At 34.9% G+C, this 21,376-nt stretch overlaps 2 protein-coding genes across 3 annotated transcripts in view; one reads left to right on the top strand and one right to left on the bottom strand.

The window, feature by feature from the left end:
• The first annotated feature begins 1,779 nt into the window (after positions 1–1,779).
• On the top strand, positions 1,780–7,555 carry josd2 (Josephin domain containing 2). Its single transcript, XM_073847620.1, has 5 exons — positions 1,780–1,951; positions 2,068–2,196; positions 2,282–2,407; positions 2,494–2,688; positions 6,511–7,555. Exons 2-5 carry the CDS (start codon positions 2,075–2,077, stop codon positions 6,620–6,622), a joined length of 555 nt encoding a protein of 184 aa, XP_073703721.1. The 5' UTR covers positions 1,780–1,951; positions 2,068–2,074; the 3' UTR covers positions 6,623–7,555.
• A 4,469-nt stretch (positions 7,556–12,024) lies between these two features.
• Positions 12,025–21,376, bottom strand: part of ttyh1 (tweety family member 1) — a 39,921-nt gene continuing 30,569 nt past the window's right edge. Inside the window, exons 13-15 of one of the 2 annotated variants that reach the window (XM_073847476.1) lie at positions 18,633–18,693; positions 15,801–15,879; positions 12,025–13,040 (exon numbers count right to left, since the gene is read on the bottom strand). In XM_073847476.1, the coding sequence (XP_073703577.1) occupies positions 15,841–15,879; positions 18,633–18,693 (100 nt within the window). In that variant the 3' untranslated portion in view covers positions 12,025–13,040; positions 15,801–15,840. Of the gene's footprint in view, positions 13,041–15,800; positions 15,880–18,525; positions 18,694–21,376 lie in introns of both variants that reach the window. The other variant, XM_073847475.1, reaches the window with a different exon arrangement.

Raw genomic sequence — 21,376 nt, forward strand, 5'->3', positions numbered from 1 at the left:
GCAGCGTGGACAAACGCTTTGCATAATACACAATAACATAATCATATCATCTATAACAGGAACGTCAGATCGTATGACATATTATGTCGTTATTACGAGAAAAAGATGTCGTTTTAACGAGAAAATTATGTCGTTTTAACGAGAAAAGATCTCGTTATTACGAGAAAAGATGTCGTTTTAACGAGAAAATTATGTCGTTTTTACGAGAAAATATGTCGTTTTAACGAGAAAAGATGTCGTTTTTACGAGAAAAGATCTCGTTATAACGACATAGCTGAGTGGGAAAAAAAATAAGTGTGTGGCAGCAATGCGTCACCGTAGTTTAAAACCTAATTCAGTAAAAGATTCATTAGATTGATTACTTATGATTTTTTTCTTTTTAAATGATTCATTAAAGTTCATTAAAAAAACGGCTCAAAAGAGCCATTTGTTATTGAACTCAACTGGTCATCATAGGTTGCGCTGTGTGATTCTGATTCACTAAAAAAAGAGGTGAGTCTCTGTTCGTAAATCTGACAACACTGGTTGCGCTGTATTTTTTAGTTAAGACCCTCTGAAGATCCCTGTTTATTATTGTTGTTTTAATTTCCGTTTTATTGCTTTATTGCATGACAATTAGTGTTTACATTTAAATTACCAAAGCATTTGCAGTGTTGCTGTGTAGAAAACGAATGAAAATTACCATGTTTTTTTATTATTCATAATAATATATTATTAAAAAAATTCCTTGTAAGCAAAATAGCAAATTGTTGTTGTTACAGGGCCATAAACGCCCTTTCACTCGATCACTAAAACTCTTCCAAAAACGTAAACATAAAGCTCAATGTAAATGTAAAGTTATATAAAACATAAAAGTCAGTATAGTGCATGCTTGATTTAGGTAATTTACGTTATTAGATATAGACTTGTGCATTTTTCTTGCACAATATCACTATGAGTTAAAACTAGTTATTCTATCCCTTAATCCGTCATTAAACTCGTCATTATTACTTTTTTTAATTGAGCCAAGCCTTCGAAATGCGTGTCAATGAAAACAAATGATCTGATTTAACCCACAAAAAAGTACTATTTAACGACCACGAGATGGCACTCTAACCCTAAAGCTACGCTACGCTTCGTTGAAGTTTAGGTTTTTATTTTAGAGTAGTAAAAAAGCTTGCAGATTGTGTTCGGTATATATAATCTCCAACATTTAAAAACATAACGGATTCAACTGTAAAACAAAAACTAAGAACATGTAAAGTGCTAGTGTATAATTAAATATGAAAAAGTGTTTCGAGCTGTTTTTATAGTAATGACCCTGGTGGAAAAAAAAACACCTAAAACCAGCCTAGGTTAGTTGGCTGGTTTTTGCTGGTCATAGCTGGTCAGCAGGCTGGTTTTAGAGGGGTTTTGGCCACTATTCCAGCCTGGCCAGGCTGGTCAAGGTGGTCTTAGCTGGTCAGGCTGGGAAACCACCAGCTAAAACCAGCCTGGGAGACCAGCTACTTCCAGCTTAAACCAGCTAAAACCAGCCAACCGGCCTAGGCTGGTATTATCTGTTTGTTTGTTTTTTTTCCAGCAGGGGAAATAATCTGCTACATTCATACTAAATATTTTGGGCTCTACAGAACTTGCTCAAAATTGATAAATATCAAAATACAATATGAATTTCTGTGTCCCATTCCTATTAAAAATAAAAAAGATGATTATAGCGCCCCCTGTGGAGCTCACATGTGTACTCCTAGATGACCGCACGGGGCGTTACCTCAACGCAACAACAACACAACTTCCGGCCGATCCTCACTGACGAGAAACAGATAGCGTTCTCTTTTCAGAGATCCTCGTAGATTTAGTTATTAACAGGTTGGTTCTAATGGAACAATAGGGGTTAGTGTCACGGTACATCTAAGCCGCATTTGTTTTCATACTGTGGATAAATCATTGCACTGCGGATTCAGTCTTCCAGAAGGTATGGTGATGATGTATTCAGTCATGTGCTGTCAGCTCCCCTGAACGCGAATACATTATGTGTTCTTGGGCGTACTTAATTGTTAATCGACGGGCTGAATGTTCTTGTGATGGCAGGTTGAGTATGAGCGAGGGCGAGGTGTTTCATGAGAAACAGAGACTGGAGCTGTGCGCTATCCATGCCTTGAACAACGTGCTTCAGGAGAGAGTTTTTACCAAGGAGACAGCAGATGACATCTGCAAGCGGTGAGCTTTCACATATATAGAATGCCTTCCTTTAGTCTTGTTCTGTATTCTTAAAGCCGAAGTTGTTTGTTTTGTGTCTTTCCAGACTTGCCCCACAATGTGTGATGAATCCACACCGCTCAGTGTTGGGCACGGGAAACTATGATGTCAATGTCATTATGGCAGCTTTACAGAGTCGGGGGCTTGCTGCTGTTTGGTGGGACAAACGCAGGTGAGTGTGAGAACTCAGTGTCACTTTATAGTCATAAACTCATAATAGATGGGTTAACTTTTCTCCATATCTCTCGTACACTGTAGGTCGGTACAGAATTTGTGCCTGGACAAAATTCAGGGCTTCATTTTGAATGTCCCATCAAGGGTATCACTGGGAATTGTGTCTCTCCCACTGAGACGCAGACACTGGCTGGCGGTACGAGAAGTCAACGGACAGTTTTACAACCTAGACTCGAAATTAAAAGGGCCTGCCTGTATTGGCGGAGAAACAGATCTCAGGTAGGACTTACTGAGAATTACTATTTTAAATAAGTACAAACTTATTTTTGCTTTAAAACATTAGTGTGTATGTTTTACACAGTAAATTGAACAAAAGAGACCCGCATATATACAAATGTCACTGATAATCAGCGCAATGTTGCCCAGACACAATTATAATGACGCAGAACAGGTAATTCAATAAGAACAAGAGCAGGACTATAATGGCAGATTGTTGGTAATATCATAGGATACAACAGACATACAGTCAAGATGGATCACATGATCTCTTCGAGCCCTTTTACCCTTGTATTTATTGTGGTGATCCAATAACCTAAGCCAGGGCCTGAGTATCAACACACATCTCACGATTCAATAATGATTCACTTTGATTTTATTCCTTTACACACTGTTTTTAGTGTCTGAAAGAAATTAAGTTGCACAGAGAACCTTCTAACCTTCAATAACAAGTCACAAAAAGTAGTAAGCTTTAAAGTAACCTTGTATTGTTGTTATTGTTAGCTAAAACGGAACTGAAATAAATCTGAAATAAAATCTTAATATTAGCTAAACATTTACACTGAATAATTAGTTCAAAATTCAAATAAAACTAGAAATGTTGAAACATGAAATAAAAATATATATGTATGATGAAAGCACATAACAAAATTGCAGAAAAAAATAAAATTAAAACTGAAAATAACAAAATTAAAAAAAAAAAAACTTTAATGAAAACAAAATAACATTGGTGTAGAACTGTTAATTCAGTGAAAGATTCTTCAAATTGATTAAATGTTTGCATACAGAGTTTGGCATTTTGAATGAGTTATTAAAGTTCATAATTGGCTCAAAAAAGTCTTTAATTGTTACTTAAATTAGCTGGCATAGGTTGCGCTGTATGATTCTGATTTGCTAAAAAATGAACCAGCGGGGTATTAACACACATCTTCCAATTCAATACTCTTTAAGTTTAATTTAATTCATTTAAAGTGTATGTTTTATTAATGGGATAGAAATAAAATTATACAGAGAACCTTCTAACCTTTAATAAAACCCACAAAAACTAGTAAGCTGTTAAGTAACCTTCCATTGTTGTTATTGTTAACTTAAACAGAACTGAAATAAAGCTAAAATAAAATATAAATATTAGATAAAACTATGAAATAAAAACACAAATATTAAAAATTAAATGATAATGAGAACAATTGACAAAAGCATACACCAAAATATATATATAAAAAAAAAATTCAAAATAAAAGCATTAATGTTATTGTTTTCATTAAGCATTAATGAAAACAACAACACTATTTAATAATTGGTGTAGAACTGTAAATTCAGTGAAAGATTCTTCAAATTAATTAAATGATTACTTACAAGTGTCTTTTTGAATGATTCATTAAATGAAATAAAACTGGCTCTAAAGAGTCATTTGATTCTGATTCACTAAAAAAAGAACCAGCTGGGTATCAACACACATCTCCCAATTCAATACAGATTTAGTTGGATTTAATTAACATTTAATAAAACCCACAAAAGCAGTAAGCTTTAAAGTAACCTTGCGTTGTTGTTATTGTTAACTTAAACGGAACTAAAGTAAAGCTAAAATAAAATATTAGATAAAATTTTAAACTGAATGAAAATTAGAAATGTTGCCTTGGCAAATAACTGAAATAAAAATGAATTAAAACTGAAAAAAATGAATATGAATGACACAAGCATATAACAAAATCGTAAAAAAAATTAAAATAACTCCAAATATTAAAAATAAAAGTCAAAACATTAATGAAAACAATAACACTGTGATATTCCAAAATAACATTGGTGTAGAACTGATAATCCAGTGAAAGATTCTTCAGATTGATTAAATGATTACTTATGAATTCATAAAAACTTTCTCAAAAGAATCTTTTGTTCTTGAATTGGCCGACAAATGTTGCGCTGTATGATTCTGATTCACTTAAAAAAGAGTCAGGTGATTAGTTTGTTCATGAATCGGACTACACTGGTTGTGCTGTTTTTTTTTTCTTTTAAAAGAATTTGTTTATAATGGTGCGTTCAAGGTGCGTTCACACCGGACGCGAATGAAGCGGCAAGCGCGAGTGATTTACATGTTAAGTCAATGCAAAGACGCGAATAGCCATCCTGCGGCGCGAATAGCGCGTATGAAGCGGCGCGCATTGAGCGTTTCAAGCGATTGCCACGCCATTCGCGCGAATTGCGAGAAACGCGCGAGTTCAAAAATCTGAACTTTGGCGAAAATCCGCGCCGCGTTAACCAATCAGGAGCTTGCTCTAGTAGTGACGGAGGCAGAAATCCGAAACAACAGTGGAGGACAAAATCACCGTTGCTGTCTGTGGTTACTCGGAGCTGTACGATACATCTTTGGACTTTTGTAGAAACAGGAATAAAAAGGATCTTGCTAGGAAGAAAGTGAGTGAAGAGGTCGGACAATCTGGTAAGTTTGAAAAAACGCTCTTTACTCAATTTGACCTACATGTACATACATATTGAGACTACAAGCAAGCTAAAGCTGGCAAATTGAGCTCATTCACCTATTTTACAACTACTTTCCCGCTGACGAGTGGCAGACGCCCCTCCCATGACGCGAATTCGCGTCTGTTGTGAAGTAGATAGGTGCGTTCGACTTCATGCGGCGCTGCGCAGACCGATCGGCGGCTGACTTGAAGTAGTGCATGCCGGTTAGGAATTTTGTCCGACTTGAACCGACGCCGAAGCCACGTGACGTTCACGTGTGGCATCAAAGTAACGCGAGAGCGTTTCGAGAACAGCCGGCTTGCTCAGCCAGCGCAGCATTTCAGGAGGGACTGCACCAGGCTGTGATGACGTCACAGCTTCTCATGATTGGCCACATTCACCACATGACCACATGATCACGCGTATTTCGTGCTTCAATCCATATAATTGCATAACAAATCAATTTGCATGCCATTTCGTAAATAGTTTACGATCTTTTGACTGCAGTACATTTTTTTTCCCTTAAATTCTTCCAGTTCATCTGCAATAAAGTAGGCAAACGCCACGTGATCTGCCATGTTTGAGGAAGCAACGAGATCCCCAACGTGTCCTACTTGACGGCTCCGTTTTCAGCTCCTCCCCGACTGCTTTCGGCTAATCTCGCAGATCGGTCTGCGCAGCGCAGCATGAGCTCGAACACACCTATTGATTACATACAGGAACCTTTTTAAGAACAAAACACGCAGCACACGTCCTGCTTGTCGTCACATAATCTGACCAGTGAGAATAAAGTGTGTCGTCATCAAGGCTTTCGCAGCCGATTTTGAGCAACTGCAGCGCCTGACCTCCGCGACTGCTCTCGTTTTGCTCTCACGGTACTTTGATGGCACACATGATCGAAAGGCGGCAGCAGCGCCGATCAAAGTCGGACAAATGATCTTACCAGAATGCATTGTTTTGTAAGGCGGCAGCCGATTTCTTGCGGCGCCGCATGAAGTCAAACGCACCTGATGTCACGCGGCAATGACGCGAATTTCACGCGTGAATGAAGCGAGTAAACTTAAATGTTCAAGCGTCCAACTACGCGCGAATAGCGCGATTTATTCGCGCAAGTCGCGTCCGGTGTGAACGCACCATAAGGGTAATTTGTTCATAATTACTAATAAAAACGTAGTCTGGGCCTTACTTTCTAGACCTTGATAAATACAAATGAAACCTGCTTTACTGCTTAAACTAAAATGATTTTAACATGAGAAATTCAATATTTGGTTCTGACAATCCCAGACACTTGTGTGCAATTATTAGCGAATGAATCCTAATAAACCATGATCTTTTTTTTAATTGATTCTTCATTCTATCTCCTCCCAGGTCATTTCTCACTGAGCAGCTTTCTCAGGATATTGCAGAAATGCTCCTCGTCGTCCAAAAGGAAGTAGACGACGATGGGACTTGGCTGAAAGCGGACGACAGCAGGAAGTGATGAAACTGAACATTCTCTCTCTCTTTCTCTCTCTCAACGTGGAGTAACGGTGGAGACAAGAGAAGCACTGGAGCACCGAAAAGCTTTATGGAGAGCAGCACTACAAGAAGATGCTCGCATTGATCCACAGACACTCACACATGAAGGGAAGTTTGAGAGAATGATCTAGTGTTTAAAGGGACCTGTTGCCTCATATGAAGGAGTTGTTTTTCTGAAGTCACACTGACTGTGTGCTTGTGGGAGACACTACTGTAGCTGTGCCAGCCGCGTCACTCTCCTTATTTCTCTTTTTCTCTCCTCTCTTCTCTCAGGAACTACCATCTCTCACTTTATCTTTATCTATGCACTCCACTGCTGAAGTAGATCAAAGATTTGTGTGTCTTTGTTACAACTATGCACAGAAATGGTACTTTAGAGTTCAAGTATGTATCGTTCATTGCCTTTTTAGACGTTAGTGTACATCTTACTATGCATAAACAAAGGAGATAAGAGATCGTAGCTCTATCTCGTGCTCACGTCCTTTACTCTTTCAAGCTCTTTTGCAAACTGCCTCATTTACATCGACTCAGTGAAAACCGCCAAATGGAGGGAAACTGAATAAATTTGATTCGTGTTATTTATTTGAATTTCTACTTGGACTGTTTTTGCTCATGCAGTGCTTGTGGAAGAGCTGTTTGAAATCGAATCCAACAGTGTTTTGTTTCGTCTGAGCTGTTGCTTTCGTCTGATTACTAATGTTTGTTGATTAATGTTTGTTCTGTTGTCAGAGCCGGATTTGAATATCATATAAATGATATTTAATCAAGTCAATGAATCAGTCGAGTTTCACAAAAAGGTTCATGTCTAATACAGAGCTGGGTTTGAAATTAACCACGAAAAGTGCCCGGAATTAATAAAATACATGTAAATGAAATAAATGTGGGATTTATTTTATATCTGTTATGTATTACAGTTTAATTACTTTTTTTTTCTAGGCCTAATTGTGAGTTAAGTGCCCCTGTGGATATTGAACTTCACTATAGCTGTCAGATATATAATATATAAGATTTTTTTTTTTTTTTTTACCTCTGAAAGTACAGATTGTGAAGCTGTATAATCTTACAAAGGGACTGCATAACTAATTATTTAGTATTTAGTTATATTTTGAGCTTGTTTTAATATTTTTATTCAATTTACAGTTTAGATTTTAGTAATTATATTAAGATTTAATATGTAGATTTATTAATTTTTTTAGGTTTTAGTTTAAATAATTGTAGTACTTAAACTTAAGGCAACATTTTAACTTATGTCAGATTAATTTCAATGAAAACAAATGGTTAGTAATAGTTAATAGTTAACAATAACATATGTGCATGAATATTATTGTTATAGGTAACATCTGTAACTGTAAAAATATATATTTTTAAATTAATTAATTGATTCTGTTAGTACTGGACATAAATAGACAACATGTTGTGTTTTACATGCTTAGGCCAAAAAGTTTAAATAACATTTAGTGTAATAATTAAATAAAAATATTATAATAAATAATTGAAAAATTTACCTTATTCTCCTTTGGGCGAACCTTTCGGTTCATTAGATTACTGGGGTTTAAGTGCTTTAAAGCATTTAAGCACATGAAAAATTACATTATTTAGCAAGCCTGTAACTACCTAAATCAATGATTTAAAAAAAAAAAAAAGCATTTTTTGGCAAATCCAGGTAATTTACCATGGAAATATGTTTTTAAACAATCTCCTTAAAACTTTGCATGCTTGTTTAGAATCACCTATCGCATGTGCTCACCTGGTTTTGTGAAGTTTTGGGTTTTCCTTTAGGCTTTATAGGATTTTGTGTAAAAGTTGGACAGGCCCCTTTTCTAAACAACCTCATTATAGGTACATTTTCAAGGATTTTTTTTAATAATTATTCACCTAGAGAGTCCAGAGAATTGTATTACAGTGTGTTTTTGTTGTTTTTTTTTTTTTTTTTTGCAGATTGAGCAAAAAAAAAAAAAAAAACTAGGACTAGTTTGCGAAAGTAGTTTTTTTTTTTTTTTACATCTTAATCATTTAACAAATGATTTGATTGACAGCAGTGGTTCTCATCGTCCCCGCTAGTGGCTGATTTCTTTCAAATTTCTCAGATATTTGGGGCCGTGAGTCAAACAGCCCCACTGAGCTTCGTCCGATCGGCCTCCGTTAACTTTGTCTAATAGGTGCTCAAAATTCATGGGCCAATGGTGGCCATGTTTTTTTGAGATACGCAAATGTCCTAATAGACGCTTGTGGCACTTTGGACCATGACAGTGCACAGCGATTTTTATGTTGATAGGTCAAATGGTTGCGTAGGTATAGCCATTTTTATGGTTTTTCCCTCTTACAGCGCCACCAAGTGGCCATTTTTCCCCTGTGGCCTCAGACTGAGCTCATACATAGGTGTTCCGAGTTTGGCAAAGATATCTCATTCTGTTCAGGAGTTGTAGGCATTTTATTAAAAGTGGCCTGAAAGTTTTGGCATTCCTTTGCGACGGTGAGTCGAAAGTTCAACTTTTTATTTGATAATGATTGATATTTACTCTCCAGAGAATCTTTCTGCACTGGTTTTGGTTACGATCGGGCGAAAAAACCTAGGGCTAGTTTGCAAAAATCCAAAATACCTAAAAATTCGACTGACAATTTAGGAGTTGTGAGCGATTTCGTACTTTTGATTGCTGTAGCACCCCCGTCAGGCCAATTGGGGTGAGCTTTGGCGACGTTATCAAGTTTGCCAAATTTAAGGTTTGGTCTGCATGATCAGTTTGAAGTGCCGATTGCTGATCCTTGACCTTTCTAACAATTACAATAGGGTTTCAGCGATATATGCGCTTGAACACCTAATAACAGCATGCAGTAAACATTAAAACTGTTTGCTCTACAAACCAGTTTGTTCATAATTAGGATAATACATAAAAAGTATAGCTGCAAGCAGCGGTTACCAGGGTTCAAGTGTATTTAAGCACATATGAAAAAATACATTACATATTATTTAGAGAGCCTGTAGCCACCTAAACCATTGATTGAAAAAACATTTTTGGCCAATCCTGCTAATTTACCACATAAATATGATGTTTTTAAAAATATTTATGACTGTTATAGCGGCAGATGTGGTCCGATCTTCCTATGCATGCTTGTTTAGAATCACCTGTCGCATGTGCTCACCAGGTTTCGTGAAGTTTTGAGTTTTCATTTAGGCTTTATAGGCTTTTGGGTTTATTTGGACAGGCCTCTTTTTTAAACTACCCCATTATAGCTTCCCAAAGGGTACATTCCTAAGTCAAACAGCCCCACTGAGCTTCATTCCGATCAGCCTCCGGGAAATTTGTCGAATAGGTGCTCAAAATTCATGGGCCGATGGCGGCCATGTTTTTTTTTTTTTACTAAACTTTTCTAATTGCCCCCGTTATAGCTTCCCAAATGGTATATTTCAACCTTTTTTTGGAGAGTTCAATTCATTATTTGTATAGCGCTTTTCACGACACAAATCGTTGCAAAGCAGCTGTACAAAAATGTAGCTTACTAATGGTGGCTACTGTTATGTCGAAGTCTGTTACGCCTGCCTATTGCCCCCTGCTGGCTTTGCTGTAAGTGCAATCGCTGGATGGGCAACAGGTGACATTAATCATTGATTAAGCCTCTGGGAGAGTCGCGATGGATAAAAGCCTGGTATGTCTTTTAGTTGGGGCTCTCTCAGGTGTTGTTTTTGCTTGTGTTTTTTTTCCCCTCTTCTTAATTTTTCCATTAAATACTCGCGCGTGCATAATTTTATTTTACACCCCTGGACGTCTAGTTTCTGTTATGTAATTTTTTTCTCACTTTGGTAAATAAATGGAGTTTTCCCCAAAATGTGGTGTTGTGCCTATTTTGTGTTGCGGCTCACGAGCCAGCCGTAACATAAAATTGGGGGCTCGTCCGGGAATGGCTGGTTATTATCGTGGATTTTGTCCAAATTTTGCATCCATTGTAGCACCCCTGACCGACCTTATAAGTACCAAAGTGCCTTTTGAATGGACCACCGTTTCTCAGCAGGCCTTTGATGGAGCAAAAGCCTTGTTGGCTAGCGCTCCTGTGCTTGTTGCACCAGATTTTTCCCAACCTTTTTGTTTGGCTGTAGATGCCAGTGAAATGGGAGTTGGGGCTGTACTCCTGCAGAAGAGCCAGGAAGGCATAGAGCATCCAATTTGTTATTTTTCAAAAAAGTTCAATCCTCATCAGAGGGTTTATTCTGTTGTAGGGAAGGAAGCACTTGCCCTTGTTCTGGCTGTGCAACATTTCGAAGTCTATTTGCGATCGTCTGCCAGTCCCATTATTGTGTATACGGACCATAATCCTCTAGTGTTTTTACATCGGGTGAAAAATCGTAATCAAAGAATAATGAGATGGAGCCTTGTCCTGCAACCATTCATACTTGATATTAAACACATCCGGGGCAGTGATAATATAATTGCGGATGCCCTATCTCGAGCATGAGGTTTTTTTCCATTTTTCCTATTCTTTCCTCTTTCTATTCTGTTTCCTAGGGCCCAGGAAGCGGAAATTGAAGTGGAAGTGGATCGGGATCTGTTGAAGATTTTTTTTTTCATATTTTGTCTTTTGCCCATTTTTTGTCTTTTGAGATGAGTCTTTAATCTAGATTTAAACTTAGAGAGTGTGCCTGAACCCCAAACGTTATCAGGGAGGCTATTCCAGAGTTTGGGAGCCAAATGTGAAAAGGCTCTCCCTCCTTTAGTGGACTTTGCTATCCCAAGTACTACCAAAAGTTTGCGACCTTAGGGAGCGTGAGGGATTGTAGCGTGGTAGAAGACTAGAGAGTCTAGAGAACTGTACTGCACAGTTTTTTCTGGATTGAGCGAAAAACCTAGGACTAGTTTGCAAAAGTAGGTTTTCAGTCAGTTTGATTGACAGCAGTGTTTCTAGAGGCAAAGTTGCTCTGAAAGAGGAAGGCTAACATATGATATGAATATTGTGCGTATGTGTGAAAAACCATGCAATATAGAATCGTTTACACTTGTGAAAAATGCGATAACGGACCCCAGTGGCCGATTTCTTTCAAATTTCTCACAAACATTTAGGGTCGTGAGCCGATAAGACAAATGGTTGTGTAGTTATGGCTGTTCTTGTTATAGCGCCACCAAGTGTCTAAGTTCTACAACTTTTTCCCTGTGACCTCAGATTGACCTTTTACATACACATTGTGAGTTTGGCGAAGATATTTCATCCTGAAAGTTGGTTCAGCACTGGTTTGGTTCAGATCAGATCGGGTGAAAAAACCCAGGGCTAGTTTGCAAAAGAGGGTTTTCCAAAACGGCAAAATCCTATAAAATTAGGTGGATTGGTTTATGCTTGTGGTGTTTTGCATCATAAAAACATTTTCAGACGTTCCACTTTTGTTACTGTATTTTTATTTCCTTTATATTAGACTCTGTAGTGAAAAAGGATGCCATTCAAAAGGAGCATTAAACCATAGAAACTCATTTTTTTAAGGATTAACAACAGGTTGATAGCCAAGAGAAGGAACCAATGCAAATTCAAATGTATATATATATAGATATATATATACGGTATATACTGAACATGTCATGAAAACCTGTGACACACACAGACACAGATGGTGTTTGCAAGATCTCCTGATGATTATTGCTGCTTACATTGTGGCCATTGCATTGCAATTGGCGAAACGCAGTTGTATTGCTCAGAGCCAGCAGAGGAAACAGACACTAGCCCTCAACAATGATTTACAGGTTTTTTTTTTTTCCTTTGATCATCAAAATGCATTAACAATCAAACGTTTATACAGTGAATATATATATTCATATATTTATATTATATAAATAAATAATCATATAGTATCAGAGGGTATACAAGGTAATACAGAATCGCCACTTATAAAATAGGGTCCTGTCAAATATTTAAAAAAAGAAAAGGTGAAGAAAAAACTGCATAATCATACAAAGAAATTGTGCCATCGCCACTATGTATCTGTGACTACATATAACAATATAAAAACTCCAAAATAAAGTGGTTATACATTTAAAAATAGACCACTACTGTAACGTCAATACCATCTTGTTTCCACCAGCTATGTACAGCATGACACTACTAGAGGGACAGGAAGTGACAGGATCGGACGACTAAATGAAGCTTTTTCTGTCATTCAATTTGGAAGTGTTACACCCAAATGACTCAATGGTACTGACGTTACACACAGATATTTAACATCTAGAGTTTTAAATTAGTCTCTCGTCTCATAAAGTGTCCATCAATATGAAAACTAAACCTTGCTATATATCTTTCTTTTCTACTCTACAGAAAAATAATTAGTGCGAGTACAGGTTTCTCGAATGGGACGGGTTGGAGTGTGATTGACTGCCGCCGTAGCCAGTCAGCATGCTGGGAGAGTACTGTACGTGCAGAAAAACCAAGAGGAGAGACAAGAGAGAAAGAGAAAAAGAAAAAAAATGAATACAAAAATTATTATATTTCATTTTGAAATTTAAATATCAAGTCAGTTACTGTTGCCAACCCACTGAAATGAACAGGAGACTTCTGTAAAAAATTTTAAAGGTACAGTTTACCCAAAAATAAAAATTCTGTCATTAATTACTCAACCTAATTTCTCATGTCGTTCCAAACCTGTAAGACGTTTGTTCATCTTCGAAACACAAATAAGGATACTTTAATGAAATCCTACCACGTTCAAAATAGTTCATGGGACATCAGTGGTTCAATCATAATTTTATGAAGCTATGAGAATACTTTTTGTTGTGCAAACCAAATATATATATCTTAATTTCTGTTCCAAAGATGAACAAAGGTTTTACAGGTTTGGAACGACGAGTAATTAATCACAGGATTTTCATGTTTTGGTGAACTATCCCTTAAAGTAAAATGTGCTAAAAGTGGTTAAAATTAAATGGATATTGTCTCTACATTAAATATAACAATGCTTTTTTTCCTGTAAATATTTTTATAAAATATAAAAATATATTCTATCATGACATACACTACTGTTAAAAAATGAAGGTAAATTTTTATCAATTTTTTAGGGTTTTTTATAAGTCTTTTATTTAGGAAGGATGCATTTAATTGATTAAAATAAAGCTAATAAAGACATATGAACCTGTATAATATTATAATATATTTCTATTTAAAATAAATTATGTTCTTTTGAACTTTTCATTTATCAAAACTCCTGAAAAGATGTATTAGTTTCCACAAAAATAATAAGTAGCGACATCTGTTTTCAACATTGTTAATAAAGTTTCTTGAAGGAGTAGTCATTTCCAGAACTAAAATTGACAGATAATGTACTCACCCCCTTGTCGTCCAAGATGTTTATGTTTTTCTTTCCTCAGTCGTAAAGAAATTACGTTTTTTGAGGAAAATATTTCAGGATCTCTCTCCATATAATGGACTTCTATGGTGCCCCCGAGTTTGAACTTGCAAAATGCAGTTTAAATGCAGCTTCAAAGGGCTCTAAATGATTACAGCCCAGTAAGAAGGGTCTTATCTAGCAAAATGATTGGTCAATTTCTTAAATAAAATAGTATTTACACACTTTTTAACCACAAATGACTGTCTTGTCTAGCTCTGCGATGTGCATGTGTCCGGTTCAAGACAGTTAGGGTATGTCGAAAAACTCCCTTCTCATTTTCTCCTCCAACTTCAAAATCATCCTACAACATTGCAGTACTGATCCAGTGTTTACAAAGTGAATTTACAAAGAACACTCTTTACAAAAAAAGGCAAAACTGCAATGTAGGACGATTTTGAAGTTGGAGGAGAAAATAAGATGGGAGTTTTTCGAAATACCCAAACTGTCATGAACTGGAATACACAGAATATTCATGCGCATCACAGAGCTAGACAAGATGAACATTTGTGGTTAAAAAAAAGTGTATAAATATTAATTTATTTAAGAAAATGACAGATCGTTTCGCTAGATAAGTCCTCGGGTGTGATCGTTTAGAGCTCTTTAAAGCTGCAATAAAAATGCATTTTGGAAGTTCAAACTCTTGGGCCCCATAGAAGTCCACTATATGGAGCGAAATCCTGAAATGTTTTTCTCCAAAAATATAATTTATTTACGACTGAAGATAGAAAGACATGAACATCTTGGATGACAAGGGGCTGAGTAAATTATCTGGACATTTTTGTTATGGAAATGAACTAATCCTTTAAAGAGCAAATTTCTGAAGGATCATGTGACACTGAAGACTGGAATAATGATGCTTAAAATTCAGCTTTGCCATCACAAGAATAAATTACATTTTTAAAACATATTAAAATAGAAAACAGTTACTTTAAATTGTAATATTACACCATATTGTTTCAGTCACATAAATGCAGACTTGGTGAGCATAAGAGACTTCTTTCAAAAAAAAAAATTCTATAGAAATCTATTTATTAGAGCAAATGCTTGTCTGATAACATAGCGGATGGCGATTGGTCAGTAACATTTTAAAGCAAGGCTTAGCGAATGGTCATTAGGTCTGATCCGTGTGTCAGTCTGTTTGAATCTTAAAGGGATAGTTCACCCAAAACTTAAAACTGCCATTAATTACTCACCCTCATGTCGTTCCAAACCCATAAAACCTTTGTTCATCTTGGGATCACAAAGATATTTTTGATGAAATCCGAGAGCTTTCTGACCCTGCATAGACAGCAATGCAACTGAAACGGTCAAGGCCTCGTAAGGTAGTAAGAACATCATTAAAATAGTCCATGTGACATCAGTGGTTCAACCGTAATTTATGAAGCTATAAGAATACTTTTTGTGCACAAAGAAAACAAAAATAACGACTTTATTTAACAAGCTCTTCTCTTCTATGTCAGTCTTTGCTGCATGTTCACAAGAATATCACATTACGGTTGAACCACTGATGTCACATGGACTATTTTAACAATGTCCTTAATACCTTTCTGGGCCTTGAACATGTCAGTTGCGTTGCTGTACATGCAGGGTCAGAAAGCTCACAGATTTCATTTAAAATATCTTAATTTGTCTACTGAAGATGAATGAAGATCTTAAGGATTTGGAATGACATGACGGTGAATAATTAATGACAGAATTTTCATTTTTGGGTGAACTGTCCCTTTAGCACAATGAATCATGAGAATGCCACAGATTGCAGTGATGTGACAAAGACAAGGGAACTCACAGAGGGGGGTGGGGACTGCCTGTCACTCAAAGGCAGGTTCTCATAACCAGGGTTGCCATTGGAGGAAACGTTTGGAGTCCTGCATAGAGAAAGAGAGAGGAGCAGAGAGGAACAAGGTGAAGGGGACAATGGAGAAGAGAGGAAGCGGACAGCAGAGAGACGGAAGCATGACATGCCACACCAATGGGACACATGGAACGATGAGAGCCAGGATCCAGGGAGGAAACAGGAAGAGAAAAGGTGGAAGAGAGTTAGAGAGATGTGACATTTTCACTTTAAGAATCTTTAGATCGTTTAAATGGAAATTTAAATGGAAAAGTGAATTCTATGATTACTGTGTAATATATAAGAATTTAGAATATAGAGGATTTATTGTAAAAAGAAAAAAAATGAAAGCAAAAAATGTGAATGAAGTGAGAAGAAGTGTTCATGTTAGATCTAATTTGATGAAAACAGCCAATATGTTTTTAAAAACAATAAATAGAGAATGTTAAAAAGCAGGGAGAAAGAAACAGCAAGGCAGACTGCAATAGATTTGAAAAGAGTGATGTAGTTTGGACAGCATGATTTTTGACAGAAATATCGGAGGGGCGGGACTTTACCTATATTGTGCATCGTCTCTGATTGGTGGATCTATGTCTGTCTTGCAATGACGGACAGACCGATAGACAGACACACAGACAGACAGACCTCTGGACTCTTGTCTGTTTTTTTTTTGCTAGACTGTGCTTGACATATAGACCTGTCTGTGTGTCTGTCTGTGTGTGCATGTGTTTGTCTGTCTGTCTGTGTGCTCCATCTATTGTAACACCTGACTGTCTACCTGTCTGTGTGTGACTGGAGCTTTATGTGTTTGCTTGTATTTGTATGTATATAAGCCTATAAATGTGTTTTATAGTGCAAAAGGGTGTTTAAAATGCAACCTTGATGCATAACTTGATCAAATCTGTGATTTTTAATACCTAAACTTATATGGATGACTGGAGTTGCCACTTAAAAATGAAAACAGTTATCATTTTATGAATCAAAAAATAAAATGTGTACAAAAATGACCAATAAACATACATATTTTAGATTGTTTATTTAATGTTTAAAAAGTACATCACCATTTTTGTTAAATTTTTTGCATTTGTTTTGTTTGTATTTATTTGAGTAAACATACAGTAAAAACAGTTAAAACTATTTAAAATAATTTTACATGTCATTTATTACAAGGCTGAATTTTTAGCATTTTTATTCCAGTCTTCAGGGTCACATGATCTTTCAGAAATTATTCTAATATGCTTATTTACTGTTAAAAAAACATTTATTTTATTAGAAGTGTTAAAAACAGTTGTGCTGCTTCATATTTTTGTGGAAACCATGATACCTTTTTTTTCAGGATTCTTTGATGAATAGAACAAAAGAAAAGAAAATCATTTGTTTGAAATAAAAACAACACTGTGTATATATATATATATTTTTTTTTTCAATTGCATTATTTTATTTTTATATTTAGCTAACCTGTTAAACTAAAATTTACATTCTTTAATTTTAAATTAAATACAGAGTTTTCAATATTATATTTAATAGTCAGTCTGAAAAGTGATTTATTATTTTATTGTTACATTTATTTTAATTTTTTGGCATGAATTAAATGAAAAGTTATTTGTTAGTTTAACCATTTTTTTTATTAACTGATAATTAATTCCTTTTTTAACAATTTTATAATATATATATTTTTAAATTGTATTATTTTATTTTTACATTTAGCTAACCTGTTTTACTACTTAAGAATTTTACATTCTTTATTTTTTTCTTTTTTTTTACGAATGTGTACTTATTTTTCAGTTTAACATTTAGCTAACCTGTTTGACTAACTTTTACATTTATTAATTTTAAATTAAATGCAGAGTTTTTTAATATTATATTTAACTGTCAGTTTGAAAAGTGATTTATTATTTTATAGTTACATTTAACTAAATTTGTTTGTATAATTTAACAGTTACGGCTGTGTATTTATTTATCAGTTTAACATTTTTTTATTAATATTTTAATTTTCAGTGAATAAACTGATATTTAATTCCTTCATTTTATTTTTAAGTAGCACTGCTAGTACTCCAGACAATTTTATAATAAAATTAATATATTTTTTTCAGTTGTATTATTTTATTCTTACATTTAGCTAACCTGTTTTACTAACTTCTACTTTCTTTCATTTTAAATTAAATTCTGATTTTTTTAATATTATATTTAATTGTCAGTTTAAAAAGTGATTTATTTATTTTATTTAGTTTCTTCTTATTATTTTTTTCAGTTGAACTTTTTTTTCCTTTTTAATTTTCAACTATTAAACTGATATTTGATTTCTTTATATTATTTTTAATGGCACTCCTAGTACTTCAGACAATTTTATAATCAAATTGTTTTTTCAATTGTATTATTTTATTGTTATTATTATTATTTCTTTATTTAATTTAACAGTTACGAATGTGTATTTATTTGTCAGTTTAAAAAAAAAAATTTAAAATTTTTTTTAATTTTCAGTGAATGAACTGGTACTTGATTCCTTCCTTTTATTTTTAAGTGGCACTTCCAGTACTCCAGACAATTTGATAAATAATTCAGGAAAGAAACTGAGTTCCTGCTGTTGATCTGTGTGTGGGTGATCTACACAAGCTCATGGTGGTTTATGGGTAGGGTCATTCTGTCTGTCTGTCTGTGTGTCTGTGTATGTGTTACTCACGGTAACGGAGGCGCGCTAGAAAAGGGGGGAGTCCAGCCGGCCCCCTGGTAATTATAGAAGGGGGGCAAGGCCCCTCGCTGGGAGCCCGTGGCCGTCTGTCTACGTGCCTGATGAGAAGTGAAGGGGTCCTCGCTTTCGCTGTCGGAGTCCTCGTAGTCCTCAGAATCGCTATGCCATCCAGTAACAATTATGCAACAAAATAAGTGAAAAAAGCGTCATGAAATAAATATACGTTTTATCTGTTATATATTATATGCTAAACAAATGCTTTAAAGCCATTTATTGAAAAATCTCTCTTAAGTATATACATGTAGATATTGTCATAAAATCAAATAATCCCAGTCTAGTAGGTAATCCTTTAATCTGTCTCGCTCTTCTTTGCCATTTCTGTAATCTATGCATCTGCCATCTACTGTGTGTCAAATGGAGTTTTACTGCAATTAAACACTGGAGCCACCTCTGATACTTAAAAAAATTGGATTTGCCAACATCAGGCACTTGGCGGAAGTGTACCAAGTCGGGCTGAATCAATATTAAGTGACTGAGCTTTCTGAACTAATGGTTGTAGCGACATTAATACCATATCCAGATAAAAGGAGCGAAGTGCATTTAAGCACTAATGCCCTTAAGTTGAGATCATATTTCTCTCATCTCGGCATCGCTGATGAGAGCGGTTGTCAGGGTTTACCCTCTTACCACAGGCCCATTTATGACAAACTATAGGGGAGTTGAGTCGACCCAGACCGAGCAGCCCATCTCCATTAATGTTCGGCTGATTTTGTTGTTGAGGATGGTGGAATTATGTAAGTTCTTTTGCATTCAAATCTGAAATGTTCAGGTTTCTAGCGAGCATCTCTTTATTTACGTTACAGAAACATCATAGATAGCAGATTGACACATATTAAGATGACATTCCTCAGTCTTGGGTCACTATGAAAGAATTTCTGTTTGTTGATTTTTCTTCTATTTAAAAAAAAGCATTTAAAGCAATCAGCAATATGCTCTACATTCATAAATACAGTGGCACACAAACGTGTAAAACCACATAAAAAATTCTATCTAATTAATAATTAAAAAATGATATTAAAACATAAAATGAAGAAATATAATCAGTCTGTGAGGGAACCACAAGGGGTTCGTGAGTTGAAGTTAAAATGAAAATGAAAATAAATAAATAAAAAAGTATTATATAATGATTACAAAACTATTTACATTATAAGTTTAATTTACTACAAAATAATATACATTTTATATGTTTAATTGCATGTCATGTAACTAATATCTGATATTAGCAGTGTCGTTTTTGACAACTATCTTAGATTTAGTCTTAGTCTTAGTCTTTTGGACTAAAATGCTTATTAGTTTTAGTCCAATTTTAGTCACTTCTAAATGTGATAGTTTTAGTCCAATTTTAGTCGACGAAAAGTCAAGAAGGTTTTAGTCTAGTTTTAGTCAAAAAAAGAGGAAAAAGTCTTTTAACAAATTAATGTAGGTCAGTAAGTATTTTGCTGTTGGGTAGTGTCACTTATAAGTTGTGAAAATAGCAGATCTATAGTTCAACACAATGTGAGCTTCCGGATCGACTATTTTCACCAATAATTACAATAATGAAGGAATGGTTTTAGACATAAAAGACATATATTTGAAATACACCCATAGGTCCTCTCACCGTTTGCGACCACTCTGTGTGCAAACTGCCGCCATCATGGTTAATCGTCTGTCTGTCTGAGTGACAACAATGTGACGTGTTGAGCGTAACCAAACAAGGATAGAATGCTAAAACGGCTTGCCATACTAGTATGGCAAAGAGTATTTAATGCTAAAACGGCTTGCCATAGCGGCAGATTATTTTTCGGTTTTAATTGGCATGCACAATAAGCAGCAATGTCATGCATTTTAAACGTCTGACGGACCACCCACTAACATTTTCGTCTATTCTCTTCTCGTCAACGAAAACTCACACACGTCTCGTCATGTTTTAGTCATCAACGAGCCATTTTTATCTCGTCATCTTCTCATTATCGTCATGAAAAAAAGTGGCGTCAACGAAATGATTTCGTCATCGTCATCGTTGACGAAAACAACACTGGATATTAGAGAATCAAGAACATGCAAATGTGTGTAAAATATTAATTTAAAATCAAGTAAATATTTTAGGTTAAAGAGATTTGGATAAAAAATAAAATAAAATAGGTGTGCATATGTCTGAGACCACATACAAAGTGTTATTCAATCTTATCTAATTTTAAAAAAGGATATAAAAAATATTACACAAAGAAACATAATAATTAAAATTAATTTGTGAGCAAGGGGTTCATGAGCTGATGAAGGTAATAATTATTTCATTCATAAAGATAAAAAAATAAATACATACATACATAAAAATAAAAACATTATATATTTATGAGAAATCTATTTATATTATATTATAGATTTATTTAAAAAATAATACACATTTTATTTGTTTACCTGTATGTCATGTGACTAATAACAGACACCACAGAACCTTGAGCATGCAATAGTGAAATATTCATTTAAAATCTCATCTCAAGTAAATGTTTTAGGATAAAGAGATTTGGATAAATAAAATAAAATAAAAATAGTGGTGTGCAAATGTCTGAGACCACATTAAAACCTGTTATTCAAACTAATTTAAATAAATAAGTAAATAAATAAATAAATGTGGAAATACCAAATACAGAGAAATTATCTTTTTTCTTATTGAAAAGAATGTTTTGCATTTCATTTCAATTTAAAATCTCATCACAAGTAAATATTTTAGGTTATAGTGATAAAAAAATAAAAATAAATAAATAAAAAAAATTAATAAAAAAAATAAAAATAAAAAAAT

This window comes from Garra rufa, chromosome 9 (assembly GCF_049309525.1).
Source record: "Garra rufa chromosome 9, GarRuf1.0, whole genome shotgun sequence".
Lineage (NCBI taxonomy): Eukaryota > Metazoa > Chordata > Actinopteri > Cypriniformes > Cyprinidae > Garra > Garra rufa.